At 46.4% G+C, this 14,257-nt stretch overlaps 1 protein-coding gene across 1 annotated transcript in view; it reads right to left on the minus strand.

The window, feature by feature from the left end:
* RPH3A (rabphilin 3A) overlaps nt 1-14,257 on the minus strand; it is a 1,088,002-nt gene that overhangs the window by 325,341 nt on the left and 748,404 nt on the right. The window contains exon 8 of the mRNA XM_078667417.1: nt 13,612-13,782. Within this exon, the coding sequence (XP_078523543.1) occupies nt 13,612-13,782 (171 nt within the window). The remainder of the gene's footprint in view (nt 1-13,611; nt 13,783-14,257) is intronic.

Genomic DNA, 14,257 nt, shown 5'->3' on the forward strand with positions numbered 1-14,257 from the left:
GTGTCCCTTATGCATGTAGATCAACACTCTAAAGTTTCTTGAGGGTCAGAGGCATGTCTGCTCTCCTAGACATGAAGTCATTGACCCTGTATTTCTAGCGCCTATAGGCCATGGGTTTTCTAGCTTTAAAGGTATTGTGCAACCCTAACCTTAAGCTAGGAGATAAAGAAGGGGTTTCAGATAAATAACTTGAGCTTATGATGCATCCTGTTGTGCAAGAATGTATGTAGATCAAACCTGCTGGGATGTCCTGCTTACTGCAGCTTCTTTCTCATTCTATTTTACTTGAAAATGCTTTCTTTGGGGGTACTCTCCAATTCTAACCTTTGGCTCCCTTGAGATATGGCTTCAGGATGTGCTATGTTATCAGTGAAACCAAGCAATATATAACTTCTGGGGGCTGGTTAATAAAAAATCTAGCAGCAAATTCAATTGTGTTGGGTTAAGTAAACACATTTGAATGCAACCCTGCTGGATAATGGCTGGAATAATGATTTGAACCTTTTCTGGGCCAAGCTGTCATGCAAAAAAATATGCTCCATCTGTTTATCATGGGATGTCGAACAGCAAGATATGTGACAGGATAGCACTGAATGAAAGATGATTATTCTTCCTGTTTCACATGCAGATTAGAAACATACTCTTACCCCTCCCCCCACCTTTTGCTAATTTCCTGCAAAGTCTACAGTATTAAGTAAACCCTGATATTCTAAGCAATCGTGATCCATAACTGAGAAGTGGCTAAGCCGGAGAGCTTCACAATAGGGCTTGTGGGGCAACCAACCGATGGCAGGTGTGCCCCCAGGGTGATTGGGGGATTGGGATATCCCAGATCAAGGTTGGGATATTTTTTGGGCTTCATAGTCTATGGAGCCCAAAAGTATAACACTGCCCATTTGGTCATTATCCACCAACATTAGTGAAAAGCTGACAGCGGCTGGTGATCCAGAGTAGCTTTGGGTTGTGAGAGGATTTTGTGCAGTTATCGATGGCAGGGGTCGATGATCGTGTGCAGCAGGTGATGCGCCTGCTGCAAGAGGTGGGCCGGCCGGACCTTTTGGCCCCCAGGGCCCAGGCTCTAGCTCGCTCAACTTGCAAAGCATCCATCAGCGTTGCTGTGGCGACACAGGCCTGTTCACAGCCATGCGGAGTAGCACCTTCTACTGTGTTTCAGGTAGGGCAGAGGGGCCCCTCTAGGGGGAGGAGAGCTGACCCAGGTACAGGGCACAGTATGCGTGGCGCTTGGTGGCCAGCATTCACGTACATTGAGGAGAGGGGCTGTCACTTGGGGGCAGGCAGCAGAAACAGCAGCAGTAATTGAGCCAGAAGCTGCTGAGACCGAGACCACCGCAGAAAAGAGGATGGAGTTGAATTTCCCTCCCCCAAAGGACACTGTTTCAATATTACAGAGGCAGGCCACCCACAAAGCATGCCAGACTCTTTCCCTGCTGTTACTACAGCAGGGAAAGAGAATGGAGTGAAAGATGCATCCACAGCATGTGATCATGGGAAGAGGTGTGGCGCCGTGGCCAGGGCGACTAACTCCGGAATATGGGGATCACAGTTCGATCCCCGGCACCGGCGGCAGATTAGCCCAGCACCATGGGACTCTGGGTAATAGCTTGCTTAAAACTTCCCGACGGCCCCCAGCGCCTAGAGACCCTAACGGGTGATTGTGTGCTTTACAAATGTGGATATTATCATGCCTCGGGAGTGAGGAGGGTCAATTCAGAAGCAGGGACACTGACGGCAAAGGCTGCGGGGCGGCGATGACGGGTCAGAAGGCCCGATCGTTTGTACGCTGGGAGCCCAGGGAGGGAGGGGCTCTTCACCAGTGCCCTTGGGAGATCTGCCGAGGATTGGAGAGCAGGAGGCCTGGGGGATCCAAGGGGCCAGGATGACAATGAATGTTTGTTGTCAGAGGTGAGGGGCCGCAGGACTCTGTATCAAGGTCTAATTTTCTGCTACAAAGGGAATCTCAAGGATTGAGCTGCGTTTGAGGGACAGCTACTAGCCCCCTGGGTCAGATGAGGCTGGGAAGGGTTTGGGCAGAGGGTGGGGTTTGGTAGAAGGCGATGAAGTGGGGTAACAACAACACACAGGGGATGCTAAGGGTCTGGTGAAAGGGCTACAAATTACTACACACTCCAATGTAATGTGAAGAAGTAACCACTATCAGGAGAGAAGGAGACAACAGTGTAAAGAATGAGTAAAGAAAAGAAAATAATACCCATCAGCCCACCCAATGGCGGAGTGGGGTACCTACCCAGGGGTGGTGGAAGAGGCAGGTGCAGGCCCTCTCATGGAGGTTGATGCCCTCATGGGAACTTCGGGAACTAAAAGATGGCCACCAGTGTCACTGGCAATCAATGGTTGGCTAGGAACATCTGGAACTCCTTTCCGCCTCAGCTCCGGACCACCGCCTCCTCCCAGGCCTTCAAAAGGGACCTCAAAGTTCTCCTCCTCCAGAGACACCTCCAAAAGTAATTCACGTCCTCTTGCTATTTGTGAGGAAGACTTCCCACTACTGATAATTTCTACTTTTCATGACCATGGAAGTGCCTTCCCAGTGTATTCCTGTGGTTGGAGTGTCTGCCTTTTTGCAGTATTTTCCATGTACTGGTGTTCGGTGCCCTTTTGTAACATGCACACACCACTCTGCCCTTGTAACACACGGTTGCTACCTCTCACATGTTTTTACCTTTGATACTTGCACAAGTGCCACCTTGCCTACGTAACGCTGTTTTCTCTTATAACTGCACACTTGTCACTTTTTCCTCTTGTGCACTTTTGACTACCTCATGTATTTTTGGTTGCTCACAATTTTTACTACCTCAAATATTTTGTTTGCTCACAATTGTCACTATTACCTTTACTACCTCATGTATTTTTGGTTGCTCACAATTTTTACTACCTCATGTATTTTGTTTGCTCACAATTGTCACTATTACCTTATGTAAGAAACGTATGTTTTTGCAATCTGTTCTTTTGTGATGTTTCTCATTATGTTTCATTTCTGTTCCTAATGTGAAGCGCTCGACGCCTTCGGGTAAAGTCCGCGCTATATAAAAATGCATAAATAAATAGGCAGGACCCCTGAAGGACTGAGGTTGTGGTGGTCTGTGGCATTGGGGTGGGAGATGGGGGATCTAGCAGGCTAAGGGGCCCAGGTGATGGATGAGCATACCGGGGGGGGGGGTTCAACGGGGGACGAGCCGGGGAGGGAAAGGGGTGGAGGGCCAGCCACCTCTTTGTTTGCACCCCTCATGGAGTGGAGTGAGGGAGAGGAAGTGATGGAGAAGAGTGGGGGTACGGAGGAGGGAGGAATGATCAAGCTAAACATTCATTGGAGGGGTCGGGATGTCCCCAACAAAGGTATATACCCAGGGGTGGCCTATGGATGTTTTGGGCCCCTCAGCATTGACCTTGGGGGGAGGGGCTCAGCAGGGGAAGTAGTATTAGGTGCTGGAGGGGCAAGAGAACGGGTTTGGAGAAGCCAGCATTCTGGGCCCTTTCTCTCTCCCTTTGCAGATGTACAGTGGTAGCAGTGGAGCAGACTCGGAAGAACCCAGTACAGCTCCACGACCACAAGGTAAAGAAAAGGCAGGGTGCCGTGCGGCCAGCCAGATGGCCTCATGGAAATTCATCACCGCTGCCAAACGAAGGTCCGGTGTGTCCTCGGCAGGGTACCAGATCAGAGGGCACAGTACGGCTCCAGACACAGAGAGGGACAGCACTGGTTGGCAGTCAGCAGGTGCATGGCTGGGAGAGTGTAGTATAACCCCTGGGCAGCAAGCTGAGATCACGGGGCGCTTCCGTGTTGCGGGGCCCAAGACAGGTATACGCAACTTGACACACAGTTCAATTTGCATGAGTTGGGGACCAATTACTCTCAGTTATATTATGATGAGAGGAGTTTGGAACAAGGCGAGTTGGTGGATGAGGTGGCTTCCGTGGAGGAGGAACGCCAGTGGTGGCGGAGCGGTGCATGCAGGGGTCGGGTAACGTGGTCGTCCCTCATATCTTGCAGGACCTATCCACTGCAAGGAAGAGGCATGGTAATTATGATGGCCATGGTAGACCCTCGCAACTGGTTAGGGGGCAGGCCCAGGAGTGGAGGGGGACCTTGACACCAGGTAAGGTCAATAAAGCTATGATCGTAATGGTTTCCAATGGTTTGGTGCAAGGGGTGACACACACAGCGGTTGCATATGCCTCAGTAAGGGTTGGTACATAACAGATGCTGGAGTGGGTATGGCTTACATAGCATTGGAAGGTAAGACCGAGGTCAATACAACCCGACGCAACTGACAAAGGACAGAGCCCAGTCGCGAGGGAAGGAGAGCCCATGGGGGAGGACACTTTCGAAGAAATCTCAGGCTGCACGGGCCGGCAGGGAGGGATTGGGTTAGGTAGTGTGTACACAGACGGTCAGTGGAGCAGAAAGCAAGGAACTTAAAATCGAGAAACTACCATTCATGGGAACCACAAAACCACTAGGCGCACACCTGATGCTGGCCATTAAAGAAAAGATACGGAGGGGAGAATATGTAGAGATGTTTAAGCTCCTTCACAGGGTACTTAGGGTGAGGGAAGGGTCCAAGGAAGAGGAATACAAATTGACCAGAAGGCCTACAGTGCTTCCTGATTTTTGCAAGTGTTTACTTTGAAAAGTACCCAGAGTGGTCTATAGCGCTCTTTAAATACATGGATGTAATTAGGAAAGCACAGATCACGTATGGGGGTTACGCTTGGATGCAGTATGATGACGAGTTCAGGGCATGTTTGGCCCTGAATGCGGAGGTGAAGCAGGAGGGACATCGATTCTGACTTGTGCAACACACCATGGAGTCAGCCACATTTGGTAAGACAATATTTTCCACAAGTGGGTTACCCATAGTGCATCACCCCTTTCAAGGGCGTTCCACTAGTGGGAAGTGGGAGCAACAACAAAAATCCAGCTTGCTGGAACTGCAAAACGGGGCTATGTACCCGAGAATATTGCAAGTTCAGGCATGTTGCTCCAAATGTGCAGGGAAATACCCCCTGGTTGAGTGCTCCAGAGGAGCAGGCGTGGGGTAGGGCCAACAAGGGGGGCAGTGGCCCAACCGCAATAGACCTTTGGGGGACAACACAATGCTCAACCCTCTGGTTTTCGGGAAGGCCAGGAGCGATTGCAGTTTTGGCTGCTGCACTATGATCTCAGAGAAGAAGCTACATTGCAGCAGGAAGGTTTTCAATGGGGTTTTAGGCTGGAATATGAGGGGCCCAGGATGCACAGGTGTGCAGAAAATATAAAATCTGTCAGGTCAAACTAGTTGTCAGGGATGAACTGCCGAAAGAGATCAAGGAAGGTAGGGTGGGGGGGGGGCATTTTACTGATTGGCACCTGAAGGACCTGATCATATCACCCATAGGTGTGGTTCCCAAAAATGAAAAGGGGCAATCCCAGCTCATCCAGTATCTCATTGGTCAACGACTTCATAACAGAGGAGACAGTATCAGTCTCTTATTCCTCTGTGGATGTGGCTATGTAATTAGTTGAGGAGGTGGAACAAGGGGATAACAAGGACAAGAGTAACAAAGTCTGCTTGTAGACTCTTGCTGGAACATCCTCAGAATAGTCAGTTGTTGGGCATTCAATTGGTTGTTCTCTGGTATGTGAACAAGTTGCTGTTCATGGGGTGCTCGATTTCAAGTGTGCTGCTCAAGCACTTTAGCACCCTCCTACGGTGGTTGTTCACAAAGTGTGCAGGCAGTGACACATTATCTGGTTGACTTCCTTTTCGTGGGTCTGCCCGGTTCCACAGACTGCCAGTTTTCAGGAGCTCAGGGGGACATGGAGTGTCACTAGCACCGGAGAAAACTGTAGGCCCTAGCACAGTGTTTTTCTTTCTTTGCATCGAACTGGATTCAGTATCCATAGAAGTGCATTTGCCACTAGATAAAAAACAGACCATGTGCATGCTGTTGGACTTGGTTACTGTGCGGGAGGTGCAAATTTTACTTGGACTCTTGAACTGTTCATGCAGGGTTGTCAAGGCAGGGTAGGACATTTCGCAGGCAACTGGGCTTGTACCGGACGGGACTTTCACAACCGCAACACCACACGCAGCTTTCGATAAGATTTGCAAATGGGTGCGATACGATTTGCAAATGTGAAGGTCATTCTTTGATGATTTCAATGGTATCCCATTGGCAGCGCCACAGGAGTGTGTTTGGGATGTACAGATCAATTCAGATGAGGCTAGGGTCTTTGGTTATGGTGTTTTCTGGCAAAGGAAGTGGTGCGCAGAAGAGAGGCCTGAGGGTTGGAAGCATGGTGGCAGCATAATCGCATTTTTGGAGTTATTCCTCCTCATCATGGCGTTACAGCTGTGGGGAAGGGACCTGGCTCACAAGAAGTTCCTTTTTCGGACTGATAACCGGGTGGTGGTGCACATTGTGAACAGACAATTGGCCAGGGATCCACAGTTACTCAAGCTTTTGAGAGTATTTCTACTGAGTTGTTTTAAGAATGACATGTTGTTTAAGGCTAGGAGTGGGCAATGACATTGCAGATGGTTTGTCTCATTCGCAGTGGGAGAGGTTCAATGGGCTGGCCACGGAGGCAGACAGGCAAAAGAAGCCGATGCAGGCAGACATGTGGAGAATAGGAGACAGAGGCTGTTCCAATTGGTGGTAGCTTTGTTGGCAGAGTCTACTAGGCATTCATACACGCATACATGGAAGGAGTTCTTAAGTTCCAGGATGAGCTGGAGATACCCGGGTTGAAACTGGTATGAAGATGTGGTTCAATTCATCTTGACACTATATGAAAAGGGTCTGACAAGAGTCACTATAATGGGGAAGCTGACAGGAATATGTCATGGGCCACTGTTCTGGCGCTACGTGTCATCAGCACAGGACTTGGGGAGAAGGATGCTGGAAGGACGGACCAGGGAAAGGGGCCCTGGGTGCGCGAAAAGGAAACCTTTGTCCTTGCATATGTTTGGGGATGTGCTACGGGTTTTGCCATCAGTGTGTGATGGGTAAGGTGAATTGGCCCTGTTTTCCACATTAATGTTGCGGATGTTGTTTGGGGTTTTTCGGGTGTCAGAGTTATTGGGGACTGCCCGGGGGTCGGACTGGAGTAATGTGGGAAGACAGGGATAGAGCTTGGTGCTGGGCCTCTGGAAGTCTAAGACCGATCACTATTTAAAGGGGAAGACAGTTGACCTACAGGACTACCCTGTACAGAGACTGTGTCCGGTACACTGGGGTGAGCAATTGAAGGTGAAATCAGGGGCCCTTGTGTGGGGAGTTTCTATCATGCCAGTGGGGTCCGGGTGACATTCCTCCAGCTATTGGCCATACCGGGCAAGGCATTAGTGAAGCTGGGTGAAAACCCAAAGGCTTTTGGCACACACTCTTTTAGGATTGGGGTGGCAACAGAGCTGCATATCAGAGTTGATACAGTACATGGATCATGGGGCTGGTCAGATGTTCTCAGATTGCTCCTGGTGACACATGAGGATGGACAGGGCGATTGTTGATGTATGAATTTGGTTGTGGCTCCTCTTCTCGCATATCTGTCTTTTCAGGTGTGGTGGCTGGCCCGCACACCCCAGATCTCTCAATCTGGATTGTGGGGAATTCCTTTATTAAATGGGTCCAAAGGCATGTGGAACAGAGGGATCAAGGAACCAATCTGAGCTTCGACGAAAGTTTGTTTATGGTGTCATGGCTTAGAAAGGGTGGCATGAGGTGAGGTGAGTTACTGGGTAGAGTGAAGCACCCAGAACTGAGGTACGACACAGTGGAATTCTTTTGTGGGGACGGGGTTCATGTGTCCCACTAACGGATGGAACTGTACCTGATGCAGCTGAAGGAGGCTTTGGCTCATGCATTGAATATTCAGGAGCGAAAGGGTCCAGCCTGGTCTGGGGTGGGGCAGAAAGTTCAGGACAAGGGATTCTCTCTGGAGGTTGGTCAATAGTTTGACACATGTTTGAGTTAAGTTAATTGTTGATGCCATCGGCGAATCAGGATATAAATAGTAGGGGTCAACGAGGGCACACTTGGTTGAGGCAGAACATTAAATGTTACACTGTAGGAAGTTTACATAGCTAGTTGATAATAGATGTAAGTTAAGTATTAGGGAAAGATAAAGGTAACTATTAGGTTAGTGTAGCAGGGTAAGAGATAGACATGGGCTGGATAACTATGTTGGGGGTGGGAAATTTAGGGGTGGGGGATCTGTGACCATAGTTAACATGTTGTCTAGTGAGGTTTAGTTTTGTAAAGGTGTGAAGGACTGGAGATTGTTTTGTGATATTCGCCTGTTTCAATAAAGTGGCCTTTTTCACAACCCAAAATTGAGTACATGGTCTATACTGCTCCCCTGTCACCCAATTCAGAGAACTGACTATAGCTCTGCATAACGAGTATCACATGGGACAGAGAGAATGCTAAAATGAAACCAGAACACGTTTCTTTATTGCACTTCATACCACACATCTGCTACTTCTAAGTGTTGTAAACAACAGCCATTAGCTGTGCCCAGGGTAACAGTACTCAATTTACCAAACTTGAAAGGATGGAAGGCTGAGTTGGCCTTGGCAGGCTCACACCCATGACATGAGATGATTCTGGTTTTGATGTTGGTGATATGAACTTACATTAGGTTCCAAGTAAAATCTTGCCCTCTATCAAGGTGCATCTTGCATTTTATGTCGCACCTACTCGAACCCACTAAAGCCCTCATTATGAGCTGCACGGTACTGGTGGGCTGTATCTGTAACATGCCGCCACTATTGTGCAATTATGGGTTAAACTTCATGGAATGAGGAATAACTGCATGGAACCGGTTTTAAAAGGTGTAAAACTGCAAGGAATTCCCTGTTGTGTGGGGTTTGACCCATTTACCACATGCTTCAAACACGCGATAAATATGTGCTGATGGAGACAGGTACTAGGTGGGTGCGGAGGGAGCAAAGTTGAGAGGACAGGTGCAAAGGGGATAAATTGACCCAGGCAGGTCTTGTAGCTCCCCCTCCTGTAAAAGAAATCTCAGCAGGTAGGGAAAGGGGACTGGCTGCTGTTGCAGCTAAAACATCAAGTGATTTTACCAGCTAGTATGATCAGGTATAGCATTCCCGTACCTGGGAAAACGGGGTGCGTAAATGCTAGCCCACTTGTGACCAGCTGAGCGGAAATTCCACACTAACTCTGCTCAGCCCAGCTTGTAATGAGGATCTAAATGTGAAACCTTGTCCTGAAGGAGTTCATCAAGTAATAATGATAAGGCTATGATTAATGACAGCATATTACTAGCGCTGTTTGTTTAGACATCCCTCATAAGTAGGCAGAGAAGGAATCGCTTCCAAGTGGAGAGCCGCTGTCAGCCATGACACTACAGCTAACGCACTAGACTGATGCAGATGGATGCAGGCCAGGATTTTTGGGCTTGTGGCCAGCATTGAGTGAATAAATTACAGGTCAGCAGGGCTCTGCTTCCACAATGAGGCTGCACCATATTCTGTTTTTCAGCCTGCTCACGTGCCAGTCAATCTTTGCTAATTCACAGATTCGTAATGAGATGCCAGTCTGTGTGTAAATACGAGCAGCGCATTGTGAAAGCCACCTAATATTAAATCAGAAATGAAGAATGAGTGGCATGTTTCAAAGCTAATTTTGTTAAAATGTAAATCTAATATATTTCTGAAGGAGTCAAACATGTCTTCTGGTCACATTTTAAGCGACAAGTGGCATTCTTCGGGCAGTAAGTACGCATATAAACATGATTTACAAAATGAGTATATCATATGTTAGGAATATAGTTCCATGATTAGCTTGAAATGAACACTACTATGACATTATATCTATGGTTTATAAGGTTCCTTTTGGTTACCAAGCCCCAGGTCAGTAGAGTACAATTTATTCAAATGGGGGCTTTCATTTCCAACCTCAACAGTTATTGGAGTTAAATGTTTTGGTTTACCTGCATGGAACCCAAGTAAAGCGATTTGTCATTTAATAGCACAGGACTATCAACCCTGTCAACCCCATACGGTCACTTTATAAGGTATTAAATGAATCAGAGTTACAGGTCATTTTGTTTCAACCAAACCTAAAGCAATACAACTTGGAGTACTACAGGAGGGGTCTCTTCTTTCCACAGTACTTTCTTAGATCTCGCCTAGGCAGCTCATGTGCTGTCTATACTGTTCAGAACGCCTATCCGTTTCGATTTGTTCCTTTATGTGCCTTTCGTAATTCCTTTGCTTTTGTTGGTGAATAGTTTACATTTCTCTCTCCTTTTGCTATTTGGGTCACGCCCTGGAGATTAGTCCTGTTACATGGATCACTTTACTATCGGCCATATGAATTCGTTTCGGCGCACTACTGTTTCTTTTACCTGGGCTCGTTTTGGTTTTGCAAACACGCTCAGCTGAGTGCTGCAAATCATGTCTTTATCTTGTTTTCCATGTCCTTTGGTTTTACAAGCACTTTTTCAGCCAGAGTCTGTTGTTTTTCATCCTATAACATTTTGGTTTCACTAGCTGAAATGACCAGACTTTAAATAATATACTTTCTTAATGGAAGACTAGTTTAAGAAGACAGTCAACAGTAGGATTAACCTATTTATATTATGTTTTTGACAATGTGATTAAAGAGGTAAACATGGTGTTACTGCTCCGTTTTACGGAAGTGGAAGCAGCTATAAGTTGCGTGCTTTCAAATTTTGATGTTTTCTTTAAGGTTTCAATCGTTGGTGAAAATAAAACTAAAACTAATATAAAGGGATGTCTTCTTGTGCTCTCCAAATGCGGCATGTAATATGAGGTGATTTAACAATATGTCCTGCAAGTATACAGTACAACACCAGTCAGCATCACTCAGCAACACGTCAGCAGCACCACCTGAGCATCACTAAGCAGCACTTAAGCACCACAAAACCAGCACAGCGCCACCTCAGCATTACTCTTCCCCGACGCAGTACCACTTCAGCCCCAGTGCAGCACCACCTCAACCCCAACTCAGCAATACCTCAGCATCAGCGCAGCACCAGCACAGCATCACTCGGCGCCACTACAGCATCACTCATCACCAGCGCATCATCTCCTAAGCATCAATCAACACCACCACAGCACCACCTCAGCATCAGCACAGCACCACCTCCACAACAGTGCACCTCCACCAGCGCTCACCAACTTAGCATCAGTGCAGCACCGTCTTAGCACCAATGCAGCACCACTTCAGCATTAGTGCAGCACCACCTCAGCATTAGTACAGCATCGCCTGAGCACCAGTGCAACACCAACTCAGCATCACTCCACACCACCTGAGCACAAGCACAGCACCACCTGAACACCACCAAAGCATCACTCAGCACTCCCTCAGTATCATTCAGCACTACCCAAGCACCACCTCTGTACAGGCACACCACCACCTCAGCAGCACCTCAGTCTCATTCAGCACCACCAGTGTAGCACCACCTTAGAACCAGCACAGTATCAGTGCAGCACCGCATGAGCACAGCACCACCTCAGCACCACAACGACACCTTAGCATCAGCACAGCACCACCTTCTCATCAGTGCATCATCACCAGTGCAGTACCAACTCAGCATCAGTGCACCAAGAAACCGTTTCGGTATAAGAAATTTTAACATAACATAACATAACACCAAAGCACCACCTCTGCTTCAGACTGACAAAGCCAATAGCTCTTGCTAAACACTTATAAGGTAGCAAAGGCAAGACCTATTGGCTATGCCAATGCTCATTTAATATCTACATGTGTCAACTCGCACAGCTCTTAAGCCATTCAGGAGCTGAGTTCTTCATGCACACACTGACACTCAGCTCAAATGGACTCTATATTTCAAAGGCTTATAGTTATTAGCTGGTGGGTGTCCTCTAACTTCTTAGTTAAATCGAAGCAAGACAGAACTTCTACTTCCATCTATTAATAGCAATGTGAAGGATGTCTACTGGTCTAGTTGCATAGGCACTTTTACTCTTCATCTCATCATTCACTTTGACTCACATCTGGGCACAGCTTCACATACTGCATGCATCAGAAGGATGCTTATTAATCCTGGAGCTATTCCGTCAAATGTTCCCTTTTTCGAATTCCACATTGAGAAAGCCGATTGTTACTTCCCTCATAAATCAATAATTGATTAGAGATATGCCATTCTCCTCGGAACTCCTATGAAACAGCAACCCATCTTCAATTAGTATGAAACGCTGCTGTATGTCTTATATGTGGATTTAAAAAACACGATTCAATAACAGTGGTCGGGAAGCATCTCCATTGGATTCCTGTACATTCAAATGTGATATAATTAAGGCCGTATGTATTGTGTGAAATTATGTTTATTCTCGTAAACCTGTCTTTTTGGAAAACGCATTTAGGTGGGATGTCACACAATGAAATCTCAGTTCTAATCACCAATTCTTGCTCCGAGTTCATAAAAACCGACCTTAAGAAATGGAGACAGCAATTTCTCCATGGCTGCAGTCAAAAGTTGGAATTCACTCCCAATACATCTTCACAAACAGCCTCACCAGCCAACATTTTGAAAGACTTTAAAAGCCTCTCTTTTTGAGCAAAAAAACATTTATTACAACTTTGGTTGTCCAGCACCAGGAACCTGTGTTCTAAAAATGTTCTACATCATATCATGAGCAAAACAGAACCAATTAGAAGTACAAACCATGATGTAGTGATTAAAAGGGGCAGAGGTTTTGTCTGCGTTCCATATAACTGAAACCTTCTAGCAAGTAGGATGATAATCACGTGGTTTCTCAGTTTATTTCCATCCGACAGAATCTCAGGCTATCTGCCTTCATGAAGCTCCCAAAAGGCTTTTTGACTGCAAAGCATGCCCAAGACGGAAATTGAGGTACCAACTAATCTGATGGCCAAACAGATTGGTCTGAAAGCAGAAGCCAATTCTGGTTGGCTGTAGGGCAGCCAAGCAGGATGACTGGCACCTCTGGGCTTTTAAAGCAGATTTACTGCCTAACCTTTGACTTATCAGATTGGCCATTTCATTCATTCCTATTGATTGACTACAGGTCAAGCAGTCAGAATGGCTGGAACATCCTGCTGTCTTCACAGGCTGGCATTGTGATTCAAGAAGGCTGGGGATATGCTACACAGAGAGCAAGGGGCTGGCATTTGACCCATTGCATTAGCTTCTCAACAGCAGGATGGCATCTCAGCCTGATCGGAATGCAGTCACCGCGGGGAAAAAGCAAGCCATTTCATTGTGTTCTGGAGTGGCAAATAAGCATCTTCTCCATCTCCAGTCTAAGAGTGTACTTGCACTATATGTAATGTAATGTAATATAGGTATACTTGTATAGCGCACTGTCACCCCAAGGGTATCCTATATTTACACAAAATATTTCAGGTTTTCCACTGTCAGGCAATTTTTTGAAAAATATTTCTACAATGTGGAGAATCATGTTAAATCTACATATTTGAACTATGAGAAATCTACAGCTTATTACAAATGCAGAAATCTAGTGGCTGAAGTATGAATGTGCCTGACATAATACTGAAAAAATGTTGTTGCATGTACTCCAAAGTGGTAGAAATGTAAATAAAACTTACCTCCGGGGCTCCGGTTGATGTCATTGTCCATATTGCTATAAGAATAGTCGCGGCTTTCGGCGTCTCCTCCGGGATACTCGCTGCCACTAGGAGCCATTCTTGACTCTGATGGTTTTCGATTAGGCGGTGGGTAGTTTCCTCTGCCAGAAGGGTTAGCATTCGGTTCATTTCCTATAATGCAAGAATTAAACGAGGCTTTGATGTATGATATATAAAACATGCCCTCTATCTGTGCTTAACACAATGTAGTTATGAAGCGGTGAGACCAGGAATATGCCAGTAATTACTCGGTTTCACTATGCTATTTATAAAGCTTGTTGTGCTATGATGTTGAACATTCATAAATCGATGTTCTGAGGCATGATTTTTCAAAAATAGACCATGCAGTTTTCAACAGAATTGTCAACTATAAAATTAAATGTCCTGGAACGGTACAGGCTCATTAATCTCACATGAGAAACCTATATATGAGGGACGAAAATTGTGAAACTATGGGAACCCCAAAAAAAGCAATTTAGAATAGCTTGAATGGTTTGCTTGGGGGTTAAACCCATTTTGCTATTTGTATAACACATATGTAAACAAGCATTTGCAAAGCCAATAGTCATGGTGAATGCTCAAAGGCACTAAATTAAGATGTAGTTCA

Source organism: Lissotriton helveticus, chromosome 11 (genome assembly GCF_964261635.1).
Source record: "Lissotriton helveticus chromosome 11, aLisHel1.1, whole genome shotgun sequence".
In the NCBI taxonomy this organism is placed as follows: domain Eukaryota; kingdom Metazoa; phylum Chordata; class Amphibia; order Caudata; family Salamandridae; genus Lissotriton; species Lissotriton helveticus.